This window comes from Littorina saxatilis, linkage group LG15, assembly GCF_037325665.1.
Source record: "Littorina saxatilis isolate snail1 linkage group LG15, US_GU_Lsax_2.0, whole genome shotgun sequence".
Lineage (NCBI taxonomy): Eukaryota > Metazoa > Mollusca > Gastropoda > Littorinimorpha > Littorinidae > Littorina > Littorina saxatilis.
Window position 1 is genome coordinate 13,949,406 of NC_090259.1, and position 27,836 is coordinate 13,977,241.

The 27,836-nt window shown below is 41.9% G+C and overlaps 1 protein-coding gene across 1 annotated transcript; it reads left to right on the plus strand.

Moving 5' to 3' along the window:
- Positions 1–13,186: 13,186 nt before the first annotated feature.
- On the plus strand, positions 13,187–16,730 carry LOC138947928 (fibrinogen gamma chain-like). Its single transcript, XM_070319453.1, has 4 exons — positions 13,187–13,435; positions 13,761–13,938; positions 15,831–15,919; positions 16,200–16,730. The coding sequence occupies exons 1-4, from the start codon at positions 13,187–13,189 to the stop codon at positions 16,728–16,730; spliced, it is 1,047 nt and encodes a 348-aa protein (XP_070175554.1).
- Positions 16,731–27,836: the final 11,106 nt, after the last annotated feature.

The following is a 27,836-nucleotide window of genomic DNA, read 5'->3' on the forward strand; positions in this document are numbered from 1 at the left end:
AAGGGGGATAAGGCACTAGCAGGTCTGCGCATAAGTTGCCCTGGGAGATCGGAAAAATCCCCACCCTTAACCCACCAGGCGGCCGCGGCCGGGATTTGAACTCACGACCTTCCAATCATAGGATGCCGATATCTTATCCACTATGCCACTGCGCCCGGGCTATAGTTCTAAATAGGCTTAACCTTGTGTGCCTGTAGGACTTTTAATATTCATCGCTTGTGTGCCACTACAGACCTGTCCATGCCTCCTGCTATGACGCTTAATGCAAATTGTGTGCTAATTAGTTGACCATCCTTTATTGGTATTTGTCGATTTTGTATCTTGCGGGTCTACTTTTCAATGGATAAATCCAGGATCCAGTGAATGTTCCGTTTTCTCTGTAATTAGACGGTTAAAAAGGTTCACAAACTTGAGCCTACTTTTCTTGTGATAAATACAAATATTCCTATTTCTAGGTGAGGTGCCAGTTCAGATGGGGTGGTGTGACAGCAGTGTTCAGACGACTCGACACCTCCCTTTTCAACAGAGACTGGAACGAACTAGCCCACACGGGAATCAACCCGCACGATCCCATCATCTACGACTACTTCATCGGACTGCAACAACTGCACAAAATGACGAGTCAAGCAGAGTACGAGTTGAACGTCAACGTTGCCTGGATGGGAAGCAGTTCTAAGTCCATCCTCTATGACAACTTTACCGTGGGGCCAGAGTCCACCCATTACGCAGTCACTTACAGCCGATTCAGACCCAACACTGACTTCCAAGATGGCTTCGCTGCTCCTCCGCCTATCGTGTTCAGCGCTTTATATCGTGACGTCAATGAGTGCTTCGAGAAAAAGGGTGCAGCGGGTTGGTACGGAGTTGACTGTTCGGGGTTCTCGCTGTTCACTGATGGTCCGTTCTATTGGCCCAGCACCAACTGGGAGCCGGTACCCATCGACAGGGTTGACGTCAAGTTCGTCCGTCAGTCTGACTTTTATGACGACTAGGAAAGCGTTTTTCGACAGTTGGCGTTTCGGTCCTTTTAACATTTAGTCAAGAAATGACTGAATGTTTTAACGAGGGCGGAGGGTGAGGTTTGTCTCCCTTGGTATGTGTGTGTGTGTCTGTCTATATTTAAGCGTTCTTGTTTTTCCTTTGTAGCCGGTTTTTTTTATTGCAGGCACACGCACGCGCACACAGATAAATTCGAACGCACGAACAAGAGCGCACGCACACGCGGTTGCATTAGCACGCACACAATCACAAACACACACACACACACACACACACACACACACACACACACACACGCACACACACACACACACGCACTGACACACACGCACTGACACACACACACACACACACACACTCTCACACACACTAAGATACAAACACACGCACGCCTGCACACACGCAAGCACACACACACACACGCGCGCGCGTGCGAATGCGCGGGTATACCCCCCCCCCCCCTCCACTGACACACACTCGCCTGCACACACGTAAATTCTCACACAAATACTCGCGCTCGCGCTTTGGCAGTCCAGACACACACACACACACACACACACACACACACACACACACACACACACACACATACACACACACACAATTAATGATGTTTTCATATTCCAGAAGTATAACATACTGTGGACGGTAGGCAGCATGGTCTCCCAACCTGAAAAGTGTGAATGCTAATTTCCAGCCATGTCAAATGTTGAAATACGACACATCAAAGACACGCACTATGATGTGGATATGCAGATGAATTTTTTTCCATTGTCAATGAATGTTGAACATGCCCCAGCGGAAAATATCGCATACACGTACTTTTAAAACGTGAATGTATTCATAATTCTTGTCTTTTTTGATGGACGGATTTATTCCGTTTCAGGTGTCATTTCTGTCCTAGTTTGAATTGATGAGAACAGGTTGTTGACATTTGCAAAAACGAGTTTGAGTGTGTGTGTGTGTGTGTGTGTGTGTGTGTGTGTGTGTGTATGAGCGTGCGTGTGTGTGTGTGTGTGTGTGTGCGTGCGTGTGTGTGTGTGTGTGTGTGTGCTCGCGCACGCGAATGTGTTTGTGTGTGTGTGTGTGTGTGTGCTTGCGTGCGTGTGTGCGTGCGTGGTGCGTTCCCGTGTGTGTGTGTGTGTGTACTCGCGCGCGCGAATGTGTGGGTGTGTGTGTGTGTGTGTTTATGTGTGTGTCGTATGTTCTCTGTGTGTGTGTGTATGCGTGCGTGCGTGCGAGCGAGAGTGCATGCGTGCGTGCCCGTGTGTGTGTCAAAACCTGTAACGTTACTTTTTGCACTTTATATAGATTGTCCCCTTAAAAGAAAAAAAACGTCGTTGAAAAAGAATGTTGGACGCTGTGGAGGCACAGGAAAAAGAGAACCGCCTTCGATTTTATTTCTGAAAGTTTCACCAACACGCACTCAGCAAACCCTATGTTTAGGTTAATGTTGGTGTACTTACCCAAATAACTACACGAGTGTAACACTGAAAGGTAAGATGTTTCCAAGTTTGAACTTTTTTGTAAAAGTACGGGTGTAAGTGCATTTACTTGTAAAAGCCCTGTGCGGTCATATTGAATTTCTTTGTGTGTATAACGGTGCTGGTCTATTTTTGTCAACAAAGTGTACGTTCTTTTACTTGTTTAAGCTACGCTGTGAATTCTATCGCATCTGATTTAGGATTTAGCGATTATATAGTTGTTCTGACCTTGATTTCTTGTTCCAAACTTACAAAATGACAGTTTTTGCGTCGATGCGTTGATCTCAGGTTTTGATAGCAGACTTCTTTTCTTATGCGCATTAGTTTTGCGCAGGCGCCACACTGACTTTGGAAAAAAAACACGATTTGAAAACATTAACACAGCTGTTAAACAACTTTTTACATTTAGTCAAGTTATGACTAAATGTTTTAACATCGAGGGGGGAATCGAGACGAGGGTCGTGGTGTATGTGCGTGTGTGTGTCTGTGTGTGTGTGTAGAGCGATTCAGACTAAACTACTGGACCGATCTTTATGAAATTTGACATGAGAGTTCCTGGGTATGAAATCCCCGAATGTTTTTTCATTTTTTTGATAAATGTCTTTGATGACGTCATATCCGGCTTTTCGTGAAAGTTGAGGCGGCACTGTCACGCCCTCATTTTTCAACCAAATTGATTGAAATTTTGGTCAAGCAATCTTCGACAAAGCCCGGACTTCGGTATTGCATTTCAGCTTGGTGGCTTAAAAATTAATTAATGACTTTGGTCATTAAAAATCTGAAAATTGTAAAAAAAAACAAAATTTATAAAACGATCCAAATTTACGTTCATCTTATTCCCCATCATTTTCTGATTCCAAAAACATATAAATATGTTATATTTGGATTAAAAACAAGCTCTGAAAATTAAATATATAAAAATGATTATCAAAATTAAATTGTCCAAATCAATTTAAAAACACTTTCATCTTATTCCTTGTCGGTTCCTGATTTCAAAAACATATAGATATGATATGTTTGGATTAAAAACACGCTCAGAAAGTTAAAACAAAGAGAGGTACAGAAAAGCGTGCTATCCTTCTTAGCGCAAATACTACCCCGCTCTTCTTGTCAATTTCACTGCCTTTGCCATGAGCGGTGGACTGACGATGCTACGAGTATACGGTCTTGCTGAAAAATGGCATTGCGTTCAGTTTCATTCTGTGAGTTCGACAGCTACTTGACTAAATGTTGTATTTTCGCCTTACGCGACTTGTTATTTGTTGAATTCATTCGTATACAACAAAAAGAAGCTTGAGTTTTTTTATAATTTTGAACAAGACTACTTATGAAGACCAAAACACAACATCAACGGAAAACTAGAAACAACTGAAGAACTAGGATGCAACAAGGGGAGGAGAAGAGAACAGCTAATCTCTACAACGCGAGCAGACGGCAGCGAAGTTTTCAGTTTGGGTGAATGGCATTTATTCTTGTCTCGTCATGAAGCGATTTTGTCAACCTCAGTTATAAACGACTACATGAATGTTAGTGCCATGATATGGGTTGTACATCAATACTTCAGAGGAGAAGTGGGGTATTTAGTGTGGAGTTACGAGATGAGAAAAGCCGAATGCGAAAGTTTGTGTCAGTCGGCAACTGTGAGCTCACACAGGCACACAAAAACGGCGGTTCCGTTTTACTCCCCTGTTTGTACTACATCTTTCGACTTTGGGCATTTTGTGGTGTTTAGGGACAGAAAATGATTGGTTTAGTCCTGTTTCATCGGGAAGTTAGCAGAAAAGAGTATGCTATCGACATTTGTAAAGCTGAAAAACATTCCCGAGAAGAATTTCAAGTTGTCAGTGTATGCTAGCTGTTGTCAATTGAAACATCGTGTGGTACAGATGGGTAAACCGGAACCATGCGTCTTTGTTATTGCCAATATGCTTTTGGATATTGGCAAAAATGGTCGACTTCCGTAGCATTATGCTTTCATGATCAGAAGAGACCATCCAATCACAGCCCCCGAATTCCCCCACGTGTCCATCAGAATAGCTATATATAATTAGGCTTATATAGTATACACATGAATACCCTAAATACGTGAATACCCTCAGAAAGCGAAGATGTATTTTAGACCCAGCATGGGGGGGTGGCTTGAATTACAAAGACTCTTGCAAATGAATAGTGTGCTATGTCATAATTATAATTATAAGAAGAAGAAGAAGAAGAAGAAGAAGAAGAAGAAGAAGAAGAAGAAGAAGAAGAAGAAGAAGAAGAAGAAGAAGAAGAAGAAGAAGAAGAAGAAGAAGAAGAAGAAGAAGAAGAAGAAGAAGAAGAAGAAGAAGAAGAAGAAGAAGAAGAAGAAGAAGTAGAAGAAGAAGAGGGGTACGGGTATTTATATGGCGCAAATCCTAATAAGCCTATATTTTGGGGTTTTTTTTTTAAGTTTCAAAGAATGTATTATTCCGTGGCCAGCCGGATTGTCTGTCAGACAATCGGACGGCTCATTTTGGCGCTAGACCTAACTTTTAAAACCTAAATAATAAATTGACAGCTTGTTACACACACATTTTTTTTTTAATAACCTCAGTTGCATACAGGCTGCTTCAACCCTTACTTTTTTGCCCTATTTATTTATTTATTTTTTTCTCTCTGCGGGCAGGGAGCATCCTTCTTCATAGGTCTTTTTTTAATTCTTATCTTTTTTATTTTTTTTGTTCTACATTCCTTAACCGCAATTCATAATCAAAAATATATCTAATTTCTACTGGAGTTCCATACTTATGAATCCCTATATACACATTTTTGCCATAATTATTAAAATATTAACATAATCAACAACTGCATGTAAATATTCAGAACAGTATATCATACCAAACAAACAATCATGTACATTTATATTGATCTTTACGTTATACTTTACGAAAACTTTATCCTCAATATATTTCCAAATATTTGAAATCTTTTCACACGATAAAAAAAAATGTTCCATATAATCTATTTCTACAACACAATATGTACAATCCACACTAGGTGAAATACCCATTTTAAATTAAAAAAAAATGTTTGTGGGGTATATATTATGAAGAACTTTCCAGTGCAACAATCTTAATCGTGTTTCTTTTATTATATCGGAAACTAGACTCCAGTGTTTATCCACAAGTTCAAAACCAAATTTATGTTTCCAAAATCTTATTGCAATGGGTTCTATAACTAACTTTTCAATTAATATTTTACGAATCTGCCTTGGTTTTAATAACACTAATTCACTCTCCAACATATTTACACTTCTATCTATAATTCCATCTCTTGTTTTTTTAACCGCGTTTTCAATTGTTGTTCTTACTGCGTTATATTCAAATATGGCGCAAATCCTAATATAGTTCTAAGCGCCTTACAATTAATGTTCATTCTAATAATCATCATTACAGCAACAATACAGAATCTTCAAATAAATAAAAACACAATCACGTACATACCGATGCACATTCACATAAATCGATCGCTATCAACTACAATCATAAAACAGTATGTTGTCCTCTCCAAGATATAGTTTGTTTGTTTGCTTAACGCCCAGCCGACCACGAAGGACCATATCAGGGCGGTGCTGCTTTGACATATAACGTGCACCACACACAAGATAGAAGTCGCAGCTCAGGCTTCATGTCTCACCCAGTCACATTATTCTGACACCGGACCAACCAGTGAGTCCTAACACTAACCCCATAATGCCAGACGTCAGGTGGAGCAGCCACTAGATTGTCAATTTTAAAGTCTTAGGTATGACCCGGCCGGGGTTCGAACCCACGACCTCCCGTTCGAACCCACGACCTCCCGATCACGGGGCGGACGCCTTACCACCAGGCCAACCGTGCCGGTAAACAAACAATCAAATACTGCACTTATGCTCCCTATAGGATTGCACGCGTTGTTGGGTCTGACACAGATACAAAAAAATAAAAAACGCTGGCGCTGGACCCGAGTACTCTTCAGACTGGCTCGCTCCCCCAGTATGAAAGTTTTTGTCTTGTGCACGTGGATTTAAAAAAAACCACATTATTTATTTTACACAATTAAAAAAAAATATTAGAGTAAAATAAAACATTAAAACGTTCATAATAAACAATAGTAAACAAGAATTTAAAAAAAAAAAACAAGAGGCGAAGCCTTCAAGGCTCACGTAAGAACTAGACAAACAGTAACACAAACTCAATCACTCCGTCACACATACACACCCACACACACAGTAAGCTTAGGTGACACTGTGCAAGAAAGAGAGACACTAGATCTAGATCTGTCTGTCTGCATGTAGCCTACTTACAGGGACACGACTGCCAAATAGTCTCGGCCCGCTCAAAATAACAATGACCGAGACCACACACACCACGCGAGAGAGAAAGACTACAGGGAGGCATGCCGTCATGATGCATTAATTGACGTCGAACACTTTTGACCGTGACGTAATCTTATGCGAGCTTTATCCATAGTCTTGGATAACCACTCACACATAGACTCGGAAATGTTAAAGGCATATGAGCCTGTGCCAAAACGTGGTCTGCCGAAAGAGCCGACATGTTCATGCATTACTGTTCATCAACCGCACTTTCAATCGCAAAAAGCACTGAACAGTTTGAAAGCATGTATGTTAAAGACATAGCAAAGACAGTTTCAGAAGCTTGCATGCATTACACCTACATGAAAAAATAAAAATGTTAGCCGAAGCGAGCAAATCCGGCGACTTAAAAGTGGGACATTCCGTACATGGTGTTTTGTTCGTCCGCGGTCCAGAAATCTCCGTCGGCAAGTTAGAAACAGTGCCCATAATATTGATAAATGTACCCTAAATTACCACGAAAAGATGATGTCTACGAAAAAAAAGATGTTTATTGGCAAAATATTTGACGTCAAAAACGTCCATAGCGATCGTAACTCCCTGTGTCTCCAGCGAACTCACGATACGTCCCTCGATTTTCGAATCTACGAACGTCATTATCGCAACCGAAAGTTGTAAGCAGCAGTAAATAAAAAGTTTTATTTGATTTGCAAACAATTGATTTAAAATAAAAGTATTTTAAGTAGTTTTGAGAAGTTTTTAGGTTGAATGCAATTTTCATGTCTTTTTGTTACGATCGCTCAATATTCAATAACTTATTTTAAATGACCGCGGAAGTATCGGGGCTGCTGTTATAAATAGCAAAAACGTTACACGCACGCAGTTGGACTCCATTTTGCTACACGGATGGCCGACTTTCGCAGGGAAGGTAAGTTTTCGTTTCATGTCTCCTGTTTGATGAGCGTTACGATCGACATAAAGTTACGATCGACTCAAAATTCTTCAAGTTCTTATTCGCTGTGTTATAGCTAGTAGCAAAGAATATGTTCTGGGTGATTCTTCCTTTCATATTTTAAGCATTTGTCTGGACTGAAAAAGTTCGTTGAAGCACGCTGGTTGTTTTTTTGTTGAATTAAGACACAGGGACAGTTTGGGTCTTCGTTACGATCGATCCATATTCTGTGATGTCTTTGTTACGATCGACTGAACATTTTCACGGCTAGCAATAGCAACAGCAAACAATGGTTCCGCTTGGATTAGCAAGTAATGTATGAGTTTTCGGACTTGTTTTTACATTTAGTCAAGTTTTGACTAAATGTTTTAACATAGAGGGGGAATCGAAACGAGGGTCGTGGTGTATGTGTGTGTGTGTGAGTGTGTGCGTGCGTGCGTGTGTGTGTGCGTGCGTGTAGAGCGATTCAAACCAAACTACTTGACCGATCTTTATGAAATTTGACATGAAAGATCCTGGGAATGATATCCCCGAACGTTTTTTTCTTTTTTTCGATAAATACCTTTGATGACGTCATATCCGGATTTTTGTAAAAGTTTAGGCGGCACTGTCACACCCTCATTTTTCAATCAAATTGATTGAAATTTTGGCCAAGCAATCTTCGACGAAGGCCGGACTTCGGTATTGCATTTCAGCTTGGTGGCTTAAAAATTAATTAATGACTTTGGCCATTAAAATCTGAAAATTGTAAAAACAACAATTTGTTTTTATAAAACGATCCAAATTTACGTTCATCTTATTCTTCATCATTTTCTGATTCTAAAAACATATAAATATGTTATATTTAGATTACAAACAAGCTCTGAAAATTAAAAATATAAAAATTATAATCAAAATTAAATTGTCGAAATCAATTTAAAAACACTTTCATCTTATTCCTTGTCGGTTCCTGATTCCAAAAACATAGATATGATATGTTTGGATTAAAAACACGCTCAGAAAGTTCAAACGAAGAGTGGTACAGAAAAGCGTGCTATCCTTCTTAGCGCAACTACTACCCCGCTCTTCTTGTCAATTTCCCTGCCTTTGTCATGAGCGGTGGACTGACGATGCTACGAGTATACGGTCTTGCTGAAAAATTGCATTGCGTTCAGTTTCATTCTGTGAGTTCGACAGCTACTTGACTAAATGTTGTATTTTCGCCTTAAGCGACTTGTTCTTGGTTTGGTTGTGAAATATTTTTCGAGAAGGCCACTCGGGGATCTTCTGGCGTCAATCGTAACGCAAGACATGTAACTCTCACTGTGTCTCGGTTACGAATGACACAAAGTATTTTTGGACAGCTATGCATTTACATACGTATGCCTTTCTTTTCCATTTAAGGTCTGCGTTTTACTTTTAACTTTTGGAATTGAGAGTTTAGGGTTGTGTTTTTTTTTTAATGTTTGTAGCTTTGATTTACGAGGAATGCATGTCGACCGTAACTTTTCTTGGGAAGGACACAGTATTGTTTTATGTCCTTTGTTACTTGTTTTTTTAGTTACCTCAATTACCAGCCTTGTAAATAAATGACTCTGCAGATGAAAGCATATTCATTTATGGTGATTGTGTCAACTTAGACACATCTCTTTGTTGGAAATCCAGTACAGTCTTAGTTCTTAGGACTGATGTTAGAAGTGGTATTGTTGCTCTTAAAAGTGAAATGTTACATTTATCTGGGAGAGGTAGAAGAGACAGGGGTCAGTGCTCTAGAAACTGCACTTGAACATGTCATTAAATTCTAGATGTGCTGTGGGCAAATATTTTTCTGTCTTGTACTTGAGCCTCATTTCTTTTTCGTGATTGTAAGGTCTGCGACTGCAAGTCAGATTGTCACCCCAGGCTGAACGAGTCCGGAAGCAGAACAACGAGCGATCCAAAGAGTACAGACAACGGCTAAAGCTGGACCCTGAACGCTACGATGTCTGCCATGAACGAACTTTGGAGAGGAACAGAAGACATGCTATTCTTACACAAACACGTTTGCACCCACGCGTATAGCTTTGCTTGCAAAGTACACCAACTTTTTGAAAAATACACTCAACGTTTTGGGAAAGTACTCTTGCCTCGGGTTTAGTGTAAACAGGTCTGCATCTGTTTTGGTCTGACTCCCTTCTGACAGTGACAGTCTGGCAAGTTTGCTGATCATGCATAGCCCGAGTAGATTAATTTATTTGATGGGGGAAGCCAATTTTACGAACTTTGCAGTTATCATTATCATATTATTTTACATGTAGGCATTGGCAGCTAAAGCTATGTGTGAAAGCTGATCTGTGATTTTCTCTAGTCTTGTACATTGTGGTACTTTGAATGCTTGTGTGTATTTATTGGTAGAGGTGCACATTTTTTTTTTAAATCTCTGATTACCAATTTGTGATTGATCAAGTCTTGTATTTACCTTTGTAGGCTGCTAGTGTGCCATGTGTTTCTTTGATTATGTGCATGACTATTTGAGAGTGCAAGTGACACTTAATGTGTGGATGTGGAGGATATTCATGAGATTGACATTTCCCTTGGGCGTTTGTAATTTTACCTTGTTTTCTCCATGAACTTGCGTTTTAATTTTTCATTTTTATTTAACCAGTTTTGAGTGCAAAATTGTTTGTTTAATGACTTTTGACTCGTTCAGACTGGAATGTAATGTTCACGAACATTAACTGCAGGAACTTTCTGTATAAGCTGATGGTGTAAATATACCACTATTTGGGAATGTTTTGGTTAGTTTTCTGTTGTGTTTTTGAGATTCTTGCCATCCATTTTCCAATGAATTTGTACATTTGAAGACATCTTATCCTTATTTTGCACTTCCTGCATGTAACACCTGGCATTTTGGCATTTCTTATTCTCTTGTCACATTACAGTGTGTGTTCCTGACTTTGTGTGTCAACCGGAACATGAGACACAGTGCCATTTTCATGTCTTCCTTGACCCCGTTACAGTTGACACAGCAGGGACTAGTTTTTCTACTTTGCTTTCTTTTTCATGTGATTTTGAGGTTTGTTTGAGTTGCAAATGATGGTTTAATAAAATATTCTAGTCTTTGAAACATCTTCTCTGTTTTTAATTTTTTTACAGGATTTCTTGTGACTGGAGTGTGTCAACTGTAACTCAGGACACAGTGATGGGTGTCTTATTTTTCAAAATACAAGGTCCATTTTAGAAGTTCCTCAATGAATCTCTTTTGGGATGTAAATCTTACTTGCTGAGTAAATTTGAAGCAAATCAGTTAAGAACTTATAAAGATACTTATGAAAATGCTGTGTCTCGCGTTATAGTTGACACACAGCTATGTTGATGCCTTTTTTTTGTTTTTTCGCAAAAAGTAAAGCCCAAGTTATCTTTTTGGTTATGGAAATAGTTACACTATACAAAGTCAATTAGTGTATAAAGATAAGACAGTATTATTTCCAGTTTGGTTTTCAACCCCAAATGTCCCATTTTGGCAAGCACGTTTTGGCACAGGCTCATATGTACGCGCTCCCGTGTTTACAAAGTGTAGTTTGCCCGTAATCGATGTCAAACGCACCATAAGACCATAATATATTATAATGACGATATGTCACCATGCGCGGACCATAATACATGCATTACAGCTTGTTCTAGCCTCTGAAAAAGTGAGGATGTCAACAAAGCCGCGGTGTTAGCTCCCTTGCATCAACGTTACATGTGTTGCCAAATCTATAAATAGGACGATCCAGATCAAAATGAAAATTAAAATATCTGAACATTGAAGGGGTCCTGGACCACAATATTTTGCAGGGAACTTAATTTAGCATGTCTCCAGCTGTTGGTAAAGCAATTAGCGTGCATAGTCATCGAGTACATATGCCTTTAAAGTTTCTACCACAGACATACACACACACACACACACACACACACACGCACGCACAAACGCACAGACAGACAAAGTTACGATCGCATAGGCTACACTTCGTGAGCCAAAAATAGACATGCCGGGAATCGAACCCGGATCCCTTGGATTTAAAAAAAAATAAAAAATTATTTATTTATTTTACACAATTAAAAAAATTATTACTGTAAAATAAAACATTAAAACGTTCATAATAAACAATAGTAAAAAAGAATTTATTATAAAAAAAAATATATTAAAAAAAATATAAAAAAACAGACAGCCCATGCCGGGAATCGAACCCGGATCACTTTAGCCATAGTCGGAAACGCTTTCCACCCAGCCACCAATTCTATCATTCGCCAGTGAACTCAAATGCCTATACTCCTCGCGCACAGTGGTACACGCACGCAAAGCACGCACGCCTGGTGTCGCTGTCGCTGGCTGGCTGGCGGATTAGCCGAACGGCTGTTCTATCCCACCGCGAATTGCGCCCGCCGTTAAGAGTGGCTTTTGTGTTTTTGGGGGCATTTAGGTCGCAGGTAACATTATGAAGTTTTAATACGATCAATCGGACCTATTATCAAGTTAGTGTATCAACTTTTGAACGAACTGCGCCCAGTGGTTTCCCAGCAATAAGCTGTTAAGTCGAGACGAACAGACAGACAGACACAATTAAAGTCTGCAGGACCCTAGTACTGCGTACTCGGGGACAATAATCAATCAATCAATCAATCAATGACTCCTCTGGAAGATTAAGTTTGCGTGGGTTGTTTAGTCTTGTCGCATTATTCGCTGCAGTGATCAAGACAGCTCACGCCCTTGACTTCATTCCACTCAAACGACGAGACAAGCACGTGCACGACGAGTATCTTCTTCTCTTCATTTGAGCGGCTGTGCAATAAATTAGGTTAGTATAAACAATGTTTTATTCTTTAACATATTCATGTAATTCGTATTCATGGGTTTTGAAACAACAAGCCTTCTGCAAAAACTGGTGAATTCAAAGCAGATTTACAACTGGTGATACAATTGTGTATAAATAAATATCAGTCAGGTAATTGCATAATATGCAAAAAGAGTCGGTCATGTTTAGAATTAAATTCGCATTCACACATGTGTAAGAGTTAACGAATCGAACTACATATATACATTGTTTATTGAAAGATTGAATAGCCTGTACAAGGTGGACAGTAACATTTGAGCAGATGATTGTGCGCTTTTTGCAAAAAAAATCTGAGAAAAAAACAAAACGATTTGACCGACTTTGGTATTTAAAGCTTCTTCTTTTTTTAGTTGCCTAACGGTTTTTTCATAACAAGATTATTAATTTGAATAAATACGTGGCCTGGAGTTATACTATTTACTGCTTGGTAAAACTTGTTTACAAATTACTTGTCCTAATATATTGGCAGTAAAACTTGTTTTCTTGTTTTCGTCTCTTTCAGCGCATTTCAGCCATGAAAACTACTGCCCAAACACCTGGATTACTTCTTTTCGCGATATTTCTTGTCTACAAACCGGCTAGCATCTCAGCCAGAATAATGCATGAACAGTTCCATACGTGTCCGAGAGGCTTCCTGACCGGTGCCAGCAGTTCCTATCAAGTATCTGTCCGATCCCGACTAGAGTGCATGCAGATGTGCTCTCGGACGCATTCGTGTTGTGGGGTCAACATATGTCCGAGTGGTTTTAACGGAGAGGTTAACTGCGGGATAACGGAGGAGGTGCAATCGGAAGTGTGCAAAAATCTCATTGCTGCGGAGAAAGTTTCTTGCTATTTTGCTCAGAAGGTAATGACAGTGCACATTATTTGCAAAATAAAAATAGAACCTTGTAAGGTCTAGACGCAAACGCAATTAATTTGAATGTGTTTTTTTTGTTTGGTTTTTTTTCCTTTTTTTTTCTTGATGTATATATTGATTAAAATGCAAAGTGAAAGCGATTACATGCGTTTTTTTACTTTTTATTTATTTTTTTTATTTTTTTTTAGCAAATCTGGGGTTGGAGTTTGTGTCTTATTTCATCTTACATTCTTGTTGATCAAGTACGTTGAATGTTAAAAAAAAATATTTTGTTCTACTTTGACATAATTATATGTGATTTTTATTTTCGCAGAAGGAGCAACCTCAAGAACCAACAACAGAGGCAGAAGAAACAACGACATCGACGACACCAACAACACAGGAACCCACGACGACAGAGCTGTGGTGTCGCAACGGTGGAACACTCAACAACGGCAAATGTGACTGCACCATCGAGTTCGGTGGAAGGGCTTGTGAGCGTCTGATACGGGGTAAAGACAGATTTGGCTCTGCTTTTTTGTGAAAGATTTCCAAAATATAGGGAGAGGGCGTTAATATGGACCGGCTCTTAATATGGACCGGCTCTTAATATGGACCGGCTCTTAATATGGACAACCTCCTGAACTGACAAACTAACGGTGCTAGATCGCTCAAAACAATTCCATTCGCCACATTTACCCTCTCTGGATAGTTAGTTAGTTAGTTGTTGCTTTTTGGGTCCAGCGGACCATATAGGCCAAATCAGGACCCCACCTCTCTGGATAACTTGCACATGTCAAAACACTTGCGGGCGAACAAACCCCTAAACCTTTAGACTTGTTTTTACTTGTTTACACTTCAGGCAGCGTCCACTCTAAATTTGACTATTAAAACGTAATAGTAAGACTGCCGTTGTTACATTTTCGCTGTGTTAATTGGCCCCGTTTTTCTAACGCTAACACGAAATAATAGCAAAATCTCAAAGAATGCGTATGTCCCCTAATATGGACCACCTTCAACGAAGAGAAGAAAAGACAAGTCGCGTAAGGCGAAAATACAACATTTAGTCAAGTAGCTGTCGAACTCATAGAATGAAACTGAACGCAATGCAACGCAGCAAAGTGAAATTGACAAGAAGAGCGGGGTAGTAGTTGCGCTGAGAAGGATAGCACGCTTTTCTGTATCTCTCTTCGTTTTAACTTTCTGAGCGTGTTTTTAATCCAAACATATCATATCTATATGTTTTTGGAATCAGGAACCGACAAGGAATATGATGAAAGTGTTTTTAAATTGATTTCGAAAATGTAATTTTGATAATAATTTTTATATATTTAATTTTCAGAGCTTGTTTTTAATCCAAATATAACATATTTATATGTTTTTGGAATCAGAAAATGATGGAGAATAAGATGAACGTAAATTTGAATCGTTTTAAAACAAATAATATTTTTTTACAATTTTCAGATTTTTAATGACCAAAGTCATTAACTAATTTTTAAGCCACCAAACTGAAATACAATACCGAAGTCCGGGCTTTGTCGAAGATTACTTGACCAAACTTTCAACCAATTTGGTTGAAAAATGAGAGCGTGACAGTGCCGCCTCAACTTTCACGAAAAGCCGGATATGACGTCATCAAAGATATTTATCAAAAAAAAGAAAAAAACGTTCGGGGATATCAATCCCAGGAACTCTCATGTAAAATTTCATAAAGATCGGTCCAGTAGTTTGGTCTGAATCGCTCTACACACACGCACACACACACACACACACACACACACATACACCACGACCCTCGTTTCGATTCCCCCTCTATGTTAAAACATTTAGTCAAAACTTGACTAAATGTAAAAAGAAAAGATAAAGACCCGTTTCAGCTGGGCATGAAGAAGCTTCCTGAAAATACCCCATAACAAGCGCCCAAGCTTTTAAAAATATATCTTTTCTTTTCGTGCAAGTTGATAATTTCATTTATTTACTCTCTGTTTGTGATAGTGTGTGTGTGTGTGTGTGTGTGTGTGTGTGTGTGTGTGTGTGTGTGTGTGTGTGTGTGTGTGTGTGTGTAATTTCATTTATTTACTCTCTGTTTGTGATAGTGTGTGTGTGTGTGTGTGTGTGTGTGTGTGTGTGTGTGTGTGTGCGTGTGTGTGTGTGTGTGTGTGTGTGTGTAATTTCATTTATTTACTCTCTGTTTGTGATAGTGTGTGTGTATGTGTGTGTGCGTGTGTGTGCGTTCGTGCGTGCGTGCGTGTGCGTGTGTGTGTGTGTGCGTACGTGCGTGCGTGTGTGCGTGTGTATGTGTGTGTGCGTGTGCGTGCGTGCGTGCGTGCGTCTATGTCTCTGTTTGTCTGTGTCTGTGTATACATACTATGTGTAATGATTGAATTGTTGAATATTTCTTCAGATTGCTCGGAGGCCTTTCAGAACGGGTACACCACGCAACCAGAGGGGGTGTACGAAATTCAACCAAAGAGCTCTCCCGTTTCATTCCCGGTAAGCACAGATGTTAACCTGATAAAAAGGGCAGAGGCGGATCCAGGGGGTTTCTGGGGTTTCCATCGTACATAACGCTTTATGCGAATCGTGTGCTAATTAGATGACCATCCTTAATTCGTTTTTGTCGGTGTTGTATCTGGTGGGTCTACTTTTAAATGGATAAATCCAGGATCCCGTGAATGTTCCGTTTTCTCTGTAATTAGACCGTTGAAAAGGTCCACAAACTTGAGCCTACTTTTCTTGTTATGGGTGATAAGTACACATATCCCATTTCTAGGTGAGGTGCGAGTTCACATGGGGTGTAACCGCAGTGTTCAGACGACTCGACACCTCCCTTTTCAACAGAGACTGGAACGAACTAGCCCACACGGGAATCAACCCGCACGATCCCAACATCTACGACTACTTCGTCGGTCTGCAACAACTGCACGAAATGACGAGCCAAGCAGCGTACGAGTTGAACGTCGTTGCCTGGATTGGAAGCTATTCTAAGTCCATCCTCTATGACAACTTTACCGTGGGGCCAGAGTCCACCCACTACGCCGTCACTTACAGCCGATTCAGACCCAACACTGACTTCCAAGATGGCTTCGCTGCTCCTCCGCCTATCGTGTTCAGCGCTTTATATCGTGACGTCAATGGGTGCTTCGGGCAAAAGGGTGCAGCGGGTTGGTACGGAGTTGACTGTTCGGGGTTCTCGCTGTTCACTGATGGGGCGTTCTATTGGCCCGGCACCGGTTCGGAGCCGGTACCCCTCGACAGGGTTGAAATCAAGTTCGTCCGTCAGTCTGACTTTTATGACGACTAGGGTAGTGCTTTTCGACAGTTGCCGTTTCGGTCCTTTTTACATTTAGTCAAGTAATTACTGAATGTTTTAACGAGGGCGGAGGGTGCAGGTTTGTCTCACTTGTGTGTCTGTCTATATTCAAGTGTATATAAAGCATTCTTGTTTTTCCTTTTTACATTTAGTCAAGTTTTGACTAAATGTTTTAACATAGAGGGGGGAATCAAGACGAGGGTCGTGGTGTATGTGCGTGTGTGTTTGTGTGTGTGTGTGTGTGTGTGTGTGTGTGTGTGTGTGTGTGTGTGTGTGTGTGTGTGTGTGTGTGTCTGTCTGTCTGTCTGTCTGTCTGTCTGTCTGTCTGTTTGTCTGTCTGTGTGTATAGAGCGATTCAGAGTAAACTACTGTCCCGATTTTCATGAAACTTTATGGGAATGATATCCCAAGACATTGTTTTCATTTTTTCAATAAATGTCTTTGATGACGTCATATCCGGCTTTTTGTAAAAGTTGAGGCAGCATTGTCACACCCTCATTTTTCAATGAAATTGATTTAAAAACTTGGCCAAGCAATCTTCGACGAAGGCCGCACTTTGGTATTGCATTTCAGCTTGGAAGCTTAAAAATTAGTTGATGAGTTTGGTCATTAAAAATCAGAAAATTGTAATTAATTTTCTTTTTTTATAAAACGATCTTTTTTACATTTAGTCAAGTTTTGACTAAATGTGTTAACGTAGAGGGGGGAATCGAGACGAGGGTTGTGGTGTATGTGTGTGTGTGTGTGTGTGTGTGTGTGTGTGTGTGTGTGTATGTGTGTGTGTGTGTGTGTGTGTGTGTGTGTGTGTCTGTCTGTCTGTCTGTCTGTGTGTGTGTGTGTAGAGCGATTCAGACCAAACTACTGGACCGATCTTTATGAAATTTGACATGAGAGTTCCTGGGAATGATATCCCCGATGTATTTTTCTTTTTTTCGATAAATACCTTTGATGACGTCATATCCGGCTTTTTGTAAAAGTTGAGGCGGCACTGTCACACCCTCATTTTTCAATCAAATTGATTGAAATTTTGGCCCAGCAATCTTCGACAAAGGCCGGACTTCGGTATTGCATTTCAGCTTGGTGGCTTAAAAATTAATTAATGACTTTGGTCATTACAAATCTGAAAATTGTAAAAAAAAAAAACCAATTTTTAAAACGATCCAAAATTACATTTATCTTATTCTTCATCATTTTCTGATTCCAAAAACATATAAATATGTTATATTTGGATTAAAAACAAGCTCTGAAAATTAAAAATATAAAAATTATTATTAAAATAAAATTTCCGAAATCGATTTTAAAACAATTTCATCTTATTCCTTGTGGGTTCCTGATTCCAAAAACATATAGATGTGATATGTTTGGATTAAAAACACGCTCAGAAAGTTAAAAAGAATAGAGATAAAGAAAAGCGTGCTATCCTTCTCAGCGCAACAACTACCCCGCTCTTCTTGTCAATTTCACTGCCTGTACATCGAGCGGTGGACTGACGATGCTACGAGTATACGCTCTTGCTGTAAAAATGCAGTGAGTTCAGTTTCATTCTGTTAGTTCGACAGCTTGACTAAATGTTGTAATTTCGCCTTACGCGACTTGTTTTTTGTTTTTTTTATCTTATTCTGCGTCATTTTCTGATTCCAAAAACATATAAATATGTTTAATTTGGATTAAAAACAAGCTCTGATAATTAAAAATATGAAAATTATGATTCAAATTAAATTTCCGAAATCGATTTGAAAACATTTCTATCTATTCCTTGTCGGTTCCTGCTTCCAAAAACATAAACATATGATATGTTTAGATTAAAAACAAACTCAGAAAGTTAAAAAGAATAGAGATACAGAAAAGCGTGCTATCCGGCTCAGCACAACCACTACCGCTCTATTCTGGCATGTCAATTTCACTGCCTTTGCCACGAGCAGTGGTCTGACGAAACTGCGAGTATACGGTCTTGGTGAGAAAATGCAGTGAGTTCAGTTTCATTGTGTGAGTTCCGGCGACAGCTTGACTAAATGTTGTATTTTCGCCTTACGCGACTTGTTTTACGATGCAGTAGGTCTACTATTAGTAGTTTGTTTTTATTGCACGCACACGCACGCGCACACAGATAGATTCGAACGCACAAACAAGAGCACATGCACACACAACCACACACACACGGACGCAGGCATGCGCGTATGTTCTTTCATGCCCGTACTAGCATGCACGCACGCAAGCAAGCACACGCGGTTGCATTAGCACGCACACAATCACACACACACACACACACACACACACACACACACACACGACACACACACACAGATACACACACACGCACACACACACACACACACACACACACACACACACGCACGCACACACACACACACACATTCACACATACACATATGTATTCAGACCATGACTGGGTGGCCGAGTGGTAACGCACTTGCGCTCGGAAGCGAGAGGTTGCGTGTTCGACCCTGGGTCCGGCCGCATATTTTCTCCCCCCTTTCCTAACCTAGGTGGTGGGTTCAAGTGCTAGTCTTTCGGATGAGACGAAAAACCGAGGTCCCTTCGTGTACACTACATTGGGGTGTGCACGTTAAAGATCCCACGATTGACAAAAGGGTCTTTCCTGGCAAAATTGTATAGGCATAGATAAAAATGTCCACCAAATACCCGTTTGACTTGGAATAAAGGCCGTGAAAGGTGAATGCTCGCCTAATAGGCTACTGAGCTTTACTGGCCGATGTGAATGCGTTATATATTGTGTGTAAAAAATGTCTGTTTGTCTGTCTGTCTGTAAAAAATTCCATTTCAAAACGGCAGAAATTAATATGTAAGCGCCTAGGGCTATATCTAGATTAGGCGCATAAAAAATGATCACAATAATAATAATAATGACTTGCTTAAATTGTTGGTCTGCATATTATTTATTTTTGTGAAGGCATGGTATAAAGACATACAACATTGAGGCATGACACAATTAAAAATGCCGAGAAAAAACTGTATAATATATAAAGCAGATGTTCGCGTATTTGGGAAATATCTAATATTCAACATACAGAAGGGTGACAAAAGTCATCCATATACTCAAGGTAGACAGACTACAAACAGAAATGTGGAGCGTCGCGCGAAACTTCGCTTCGTCGGAATTAAACAACTGAGCGTCACACGATTTCACATGGTAACACTCCATGATGTGAACTTTTCGTCCGGGAAGGTTTTTTTTTTTTTTTTGTGTGTGTGTGTGTGTGTGTTTTTTTGGTTTTTTTTGGCTGTCAATTTTTCGCTGCGTGCTTGTGGTCGTATGAACCTGACCTGGGAAAGTAAAACGCTGACAGTTAGGTGTAAAAAAAAACTTACTGTACAGGTGAGAAAAGCTAAGTAATCTTCATAATGAATTCCAACAATGTCTGGGAGAAACCAAGGAAATATTTCGTACCTGTTCAAACGGCTTGAGATGCGTGAAAGATTTGAATAACAACCCTAGATGTAGAAAGTCTCAGTAAACGCGTTCATTTTCGTTCGTCGAGGCAGATTGTCGATTATGATTTCGGGCTTTTTGACCCACTTTGGAGTAGGCAGGGCTCCCCACGTACGCCTGACCTAGAGGATCCCGGGACCCCCACTTCCAATGTTTAGAGGATCCCACTGCAGAAATTTAGAGGATCCCACTGCAGAAATGTAGAGGATCCCACTGCAAAAATTTAGAGGATCCCACTGCAGAAATTTAGAGGATCCCACTGCAAAAATTTAGAGGATCCTACTGCAGAAATTTAGAGGATCCCACTGCAGAAATTTAGAGGATCCCACTGCAGAAATTTAGAGGATCCCACTGCAGAAATTTAGAGGATCCCACTGCAGAAATTTAGAGGATCCCACTGCAGAAATTTAGAGGATCCGCCAATGGTCCAAAAACCAAAAAGTCCCGGTGTACTTATAACACATTGTGGTCACGCATAGTGCACAATAGCGTATGATTGCAGTCTAAAAAAAAGTATGTACGATAAAGGAAACTTAATGCGTCCCAGGACCCGCTCTTTTACAGTTTAGTGGGTCCTGGGACCCCCTCCATACATTTCTAGTACGTGTTTTCGGCATCTGGTGCGTATAGGACGCAGGGACGCGCACTTTGGGGAGCCATGGTAGGACGTTTGAATGTATTAGATGGATTTTATTTTATTAGTGAGTATTTCTACGCACATACCCTCCCAGAGGGGAGGCTCATGGCGTTTACAATATGCCGTGTGAGATGGAATTTTTTACACAATATATCACGCATTCACATCGGCCAGTAAATCTCAAGCGTGTTAGGCGAGTATATACTTTTCACGGCCTATTATTCCAAGTCACACGGGTATTTGGTGGACATTTTTTTTATATATGTCTATACAATTTTGCCAGGGAAGACCCTTTTGTCAATCGTGGGATCTTTAACGTGCACACCCCAATGTAGTGTACACGGGACCTCGGTTTTTCGTCTCATCCGAAAGACTAGCACTTGAACCCGCCACCTAGGTTAGGAATGGGGGGAGAAAATAGCGGCCCGACCCAGGGTCGAACACGCAACCTCTCGATTCCGAGCGCAAGTGCGTTACCACTCGGCCACCCATGGACACGTGATCAATAAATATGATCAATCTATACATATAATAAAAGAGAGTGTCTGTCTGTGTGTCTGTCTGTCTGTCTGTCTGTCTGTCTGTCTGTGGTCGCCATACCTCTGAGATGGCAAGAGGCAGGAACAAGATAGTGTGCACTTACACTCCCTAGGTGCTGCAGATGTGCACCTGGGTTTTAGTTTCTTGATTCACTGTTTCCTTTCTCAGATTATCGACCTCCCATTTATTGAATACAGCCTATATGGTGCAAGACCAGTTCAGTGCCTACTGTTCACCTGTAGCAAGCACATCATGCCAGTGATATTAGAGACTCGCTGTTGCTCCTATGAGGGGAAGAAATGAAGAATGAAAAATTAACTGGACAGTTCCGGAAATTTCTAGAAGGTAAGGGAGATAACTGTTCACCTGTAGCAAGCACATCATGCCAGTGATATTAGAGACTTGCTATTGCTCCTATGAGGGGAAGAAATGAAAAATGAAAAATTAACTGGACAGTTCCGGAAATTTCTAGAAGGTAAGGGAGATAACTCTTTTTTGTCTGTGGTCGCCATACCTCTGAGATGGCAAGAGGCAGGAACAAGATAGTGTGCACGTACACTCCCTAGGTGCCGCAGATGTGCACCTGGGTTTTAGTTTCTTGATTCATTGTTTCCTTTCTCAGATTATGGACCTCCCATTTATTGAATACAGCCTATATGGTGCAAGACCAGTTCAGTGCCTACTGTTCACATGTAGCAAGCACATCATGCCAGTGATATTAGAGACTCGCTATTGCTCCTATGAGGGGAAGAAATGAAGAAAGAAAAATTAACTGGACAGTTCCGGAAATTTCTAGAAGGTAAGGGAGATAACTCTTTTTTTTTATCCAAACAAAGGAGGTAAAGCTAATGATAATGGGATAGCGAGCGTCTTAAATTGCTACAGGACTCCGCTTACTCCCGGGCGAAGCCGGGCTTAACTGCTAGTAAATATAAAAACAGCAACTCTAAGTTTTTCCTGTGCTCGTTAAAAAAATCCAAAACAAGGACTCTTTGTTAAAATCTGCCGTGCTCACTACCATGTGCATAAATAAGGCCGTGACTAGAAGACAGATAAACAGAGGAAGCGTCTTGTTGTACCATCCTAGTCCGGACATCTTAATATTATAGAAAATATGTAGTTTTACTTTCAAATTCAACCACAGAGCATTTCCAGCACCAATTAGTCTAACGCATCCAGAGGTACCTGCATGCCAGTCGTCATCTGGTAGAATTCTTCTTCTTCTTTGTTCATGGGCTTAGACTATAAGTCCGAGGAGTGTCTGGTAACAGTGTGAGGGTCACCTTAGTCACAGGCTTATAACTCAAACAGTTTTCGCTCTTTTCCAAAACGGTTTTTACCACTGGATAGAGCATAACAAACTCTTTAGAAAAATTTAAACATATGGAAATCATGTGTGATGGGGTGCAGTAGTGAAGAAGAAGAAGGATGCTCAGGCTGGAAGCATTCACATAGAGACGCCAAGTCAGGGGTTGCAGTAACGTGACTTTTATTTTAACAATACCAGAAGTCAGTGTACAACACTTGTGCACAAAACAATCAAAAAGTGGATCCCACAACAACACACGTCCACTCTCTCTCGCGTCTTTCAGATTTCTCTCCGTTCTCTCTCACACCCTAGCATGTACATACATAATCAAACTTTAGCTAGAGTCGCAACATCCAATCAAAATCCTAGTAACTATTAGCAACACAACATTCTAAGATAATAAGCCATTCCATTGGTTAAAGACAAGAAGAAGGGGGGGGGGGTAAGGGATTACGACCTTCTAACCGCAACTGACACGCTTCTCCGTATCACATACAAAGGAATTCACACCTACTTGACGAAACGCCTAGTCCGATGATACCCAGACAGGCTGACGGCACATTGCATAACGACCCCCTGGGGCCCCGAGGTACCCCGGCGAGGGCGGCTTGACGTCAAAGGAAAACAGACTATGGTCCCTAGTGGACACAGCCGACTAAGCGAGTTTACGACCGCCAGGTGTCTGAGCATATCAAAATTTAACTTACGAACAGATAAGACATTACACAAAACAACGCGATCGGCAACATGAACTACAAACACTAGACTGGACAATGACAAAACTTTACTCTATACTTGGTGACTGGTCACCCTGTCACACATCCCGCAGCTCTTTACCAAACTGCGTCCTCGCAAGTTCAATGCTAAAAAGGACATCAACAACACAGTACAAAGACAAATGCTCACTCAACAAAACAGCAATACGAAATATCAGAACAATACTAACATAGTTACGCACGGTCACAAGACCCAGTCTTACAAAACTTCCAAATACAAAAGTCAATGACTAATAATTAAAACACACCAGTCTTGGGTCAAAATAGTACCGATAGAGACATGTCCTTGATCAGTTCTTGAGGCATACGCACAATCTAAATCGTCCCTCAGCACAGTACAAACTGTCTCACTCTTTGTCGTTACACAAGACCACACACGTTATCGTCAATATGGTTTCGACACAACCTTATGACGCGTTTTCCGGGGAGGGCGAATGGGAGGACTGTCAGAGACTGGGACAGGGGATACAGGGAGAGGATCACTCGCAGACTCACATGTCTGCACAACAGGAATCTCCACAGTAGGTAGAGATATTAGTTTTTCTCGAAGGGTGTATAATTCCAACTTCATTTGGAGTTGATCAGCCTGGAGGCATCGTTTGGTGTGGATCTCCTTCCTCAGCCGTTTCTCGAGTAGTTCGACGACTGGCTCGATGTTGGACGGCTGCTGCTCGACCTCAGCAACCGCAGCTTGCTCCGTCTGGCTGCTCTGCTCATGGAGAGGCTGCTTGGCGGTTGCTGACTGCTGTTTCACCGTAACGCATGGCTCGCTGGGCTGTCTCCAAAACCACGGCTGCTGACGCATCTCACGCTTAGTTGGGCACTGGCTCTGCAAATGGCCGTTCCGACCACACCCCCAACAGCGTGGCCTTGACCTTGAAGTCGGCAGCCACTTCTCTGAGGCAGCTTTGGGGACGACAGGCAAGCGCTGGTTCAAGTCAGCCAACAACTCTGCTGCTTCCGCCGTCAGCGCGTTGACTTGAACCTGCACCTCCTTGATGCCAGTGCTCCTCTCTGTACGAGCAGCTGCTTCCTTTTTGACCTCTTCGAAGTCCTCTCTCAGCCACCTCAGAGCTTCAGTGCGGGCTGCATAGAAGGTGACCGCACTGTCATTCTCCCGTTGCCTCAGAAAGAGCCTCAAATGCTGTCTCAGCGCTGGCAGATGCAGACCGTAGATGAAGCGATCTCGAAGTGAAATATCTTTGACGGTTCCAGGAACAGCAGTGTTCGTCTTGAGCTGCAGAGCCTGCAAACTGTGAGCAAATTCCAGAAGGCCCTCTTCCTGAGTCTGGACGCGCCTGCAGAATGTCAACATCAGTGACGTGACGCTGATGTGGTCGCCAAAAGTGTTCTGTAGAATGGCCAGGACCAAGTCGGCAGTGGCGGTCTCGTGTGTGGGACGCAGGTTAATCTCTCTCCTGGCAGCACCAGCAAGGGACTGGATAAGCCACTCAGCAGCTTCGCCTCCCAGTGCCGCCAGGTTGAAGTGCGCAATGATGCGTCGCGCCTCTGTGACGAAGTCGTCAAGGTGACATCCGTCATCGCCGCTGGTGAAGAGGGGAAGTCTGGGAGGGGGAAACGCCTGCCACTGGTGTCGTGGAGCAACCTCGACTGCCATCCGATAGTAAAAAATGCGGCGTCTCTACTTCCAAAATCTCTGTCGACGACGCCAAGATGTGATGGGGTGCAGTAGTGAAGATGAAGAAGGTGCGGGTGCTCAGGCTGGAAGCATTCACATAGAGACGCCAAGTCAGGGGTTGCAGTAACGTGACTTTTATTTTAACAATACCAGAAGTCAGTGTACAACACTTGTGCACAAAACGATCAAAAAGTGGATCCCACAACAACACACGTCCACTCTCTCTCGCGTCTTTCAGATTTCTCCGTTCTCTCTCACACCCTAGCATGTACATACATAATCAAACTTTAGCTAGAGTCACAAACATCCAATCAAAATCCTAGTAACTATTAGCAACACAACATTCTAAGATAATAAGCCATTCCATTGGTTAAAGACAAGAAGAAGGAGGGGGGGGGGTAAGGGATTACGACCTTCTAACCGCAGCTGACACGCTTCTCCGTATCAAATACAAAGGAATTCACACCTACTTGACGAAACGCCTAGTCCGATGATACCCAGACAGGCTGACGGCACATTGCATAACGACCACCTGGGGCCCCGAGGTACCCCGGCGAGGGCGGCTTGACGTCAAAGGGAAACAGACTATGGTCCCTAGTGGACACAGCCGACTAAGCGAGTTTACGACCGCCAGGTGTCTGAGCATATCAAAATTTAACTTACGAACAGATAAGACATTACACAAAACAACGCGATCGGCAACATGAACTACAAACACTAGACTGGAAAATGACAAAACGTTACTCTATAATTGGTGACTGGTCACCCTGTCACACATGCAAAGGTGACATGCGACTCATTCCGTGGTGGAGGGTCACAATTATGCCTCAGGTCTGTTTTGAAATAAACAAAAATATGTTAAGTGAGCAAATCAAACTGAGAATGTATCATTTTCATGAGTGTGCGCGCGGGTGTTTGTGTGTGCGTGCTAGCGTGCGTGTGTGAGTGCGTGTGTGCGTGTTTGTATGTGTGTGTGTGTGTGTGTGTGTGTGTGTGTGTGTGTGTGCGTGTTTGTATGTACGCGCGGGTGTTTGTGTGTGCGTGCTAGCGGCGTGCGTGTGTGCGTGTTTGTATGTGTGCGCGCGCGTGTTTGTGTGTGCGTGCTAGCGTGCGTGTGTGAGTGCGTGTGTGCGTGTTTGTATGTGTACGCGCGGGTGTTTGTGTGTGCGTGCTAGCGTGCGTGTGTGAGTGCGTGTGTGCGTGTTTGTATGTGTACGCGCGGGTGTTTGTGTGTGCGTGCTAGCGTGCGTGTGTGCGTGTTTGTATGTGTACGCGCGGGTGTTTGTGTGTGCGTGCTAGCGTGCGTGTGTGAGTGCGCGGCGTGTGTGCGTGTTTGTATGTGTGTGTGTGTGTACAATACAATACAATACAATACAATAATCTTTATTCATCTCTAAAAGAGAAATTACACGCTTGACTGTATGTCTGCAAAATCAATCAACCAATCAATCAATCAACCATGCATGTAGCAACATTCACATCGCATACTCACATCATATCGCCACACGCAAACACTGTACCCACACACCTACTAAAACAAGCTTAAAAATAGAAGCAATGCAATTGCCTGTTATAAAAATTATATCACATTATCATCTTATCACATTTTAACCACATTATCGTATCACTTTGTATCCTATAAATCAATATAACTAACAGCAGGGAAAAACAACTGTTAAAAGGATGTCAAGATTATGCCGTTGTCAGAGCGACAGCACCAGCACCTAGCGCCCGACCTGAGAGTTGAAGATGTGAATTGCAGATGGAATGAATGAGTTTCTGTGTGTGCTAGCGTGCGTGTGTGAGTGCATGTGTGCGTGTTCGTATGTGTGTGTGTGTGTGTGTGCGTGTTTGTATGTGTGTGTGTGTGCGTGCGCACGCGTGTGCGTGTGTGTATATGTGTGTGTGTGTGTGCGTGTCAGTGTGTATGAGGTGTGTGTGAGTATCAGTGTGTGTGTGTGTGTGTGTGTGTGTGTGCGTGTTTGTATGTGTACGGTTTGTGTGTGCGTGCTAGCGTGCGTGTGTGAGTGCGTGTTTGTATGTGTGTGTGTGTGTGTGTGTGTGCGTGCGCACGCGTGTGCGTGTGTGTGTGTGTGTGTGTGTGTGCGTGTATGTGTGTGCTAGCGTGTGTGTGTGCGTGCGTGTGTGCGTGTTTGTATGTCACGCGCGGGTGTTTGTGTGTGCGTGCTAGCGTGCGTGTGTGAGTGCGTGTGTACGTGTGTGTGGGTGTTTGTGTGCGTGCTAGCGTGCGTGTGTGAGTGCGTATGTGCGTGTTTGTATGTGTACGCGCGGGTGTTTGTGTGTGCGTGCTAGCGTGCGTGAGTGCGTGCCAGTGCGTGCGTGTGTGAGTGCGTGTGTGCGTGTTTGTATGTGTACGTGCGGGTGTTTGTGTGTGCGTGCTAGCGTGCGTGTGTGCGTGTTTGTATGTGTGTGTGGGTGCGTGCGTGCGCACGCGTGTGCGTGTGTGTGTGTGTTTGTATGTGTGTGTGTGTGTGTGTGCACGGTGTGTGTGTGTGTACGGTGTGTGTGTGTGTGTCTCTCGGATGTTTTTGGTGAGGATTTGGTTGCACTGAGTGAGGCTTGGTCTCATTGCGAAAAGTTAAGTTACAGTTAGTACCTACGTGTGTACCTAATTTCAGTTTTAGCAGATTTCGTCGTCTTCCGTTTCAGCCAGGTATATTTTTCCGACATTCAATTCAATTCAATTCAATAAAACTTTATTGT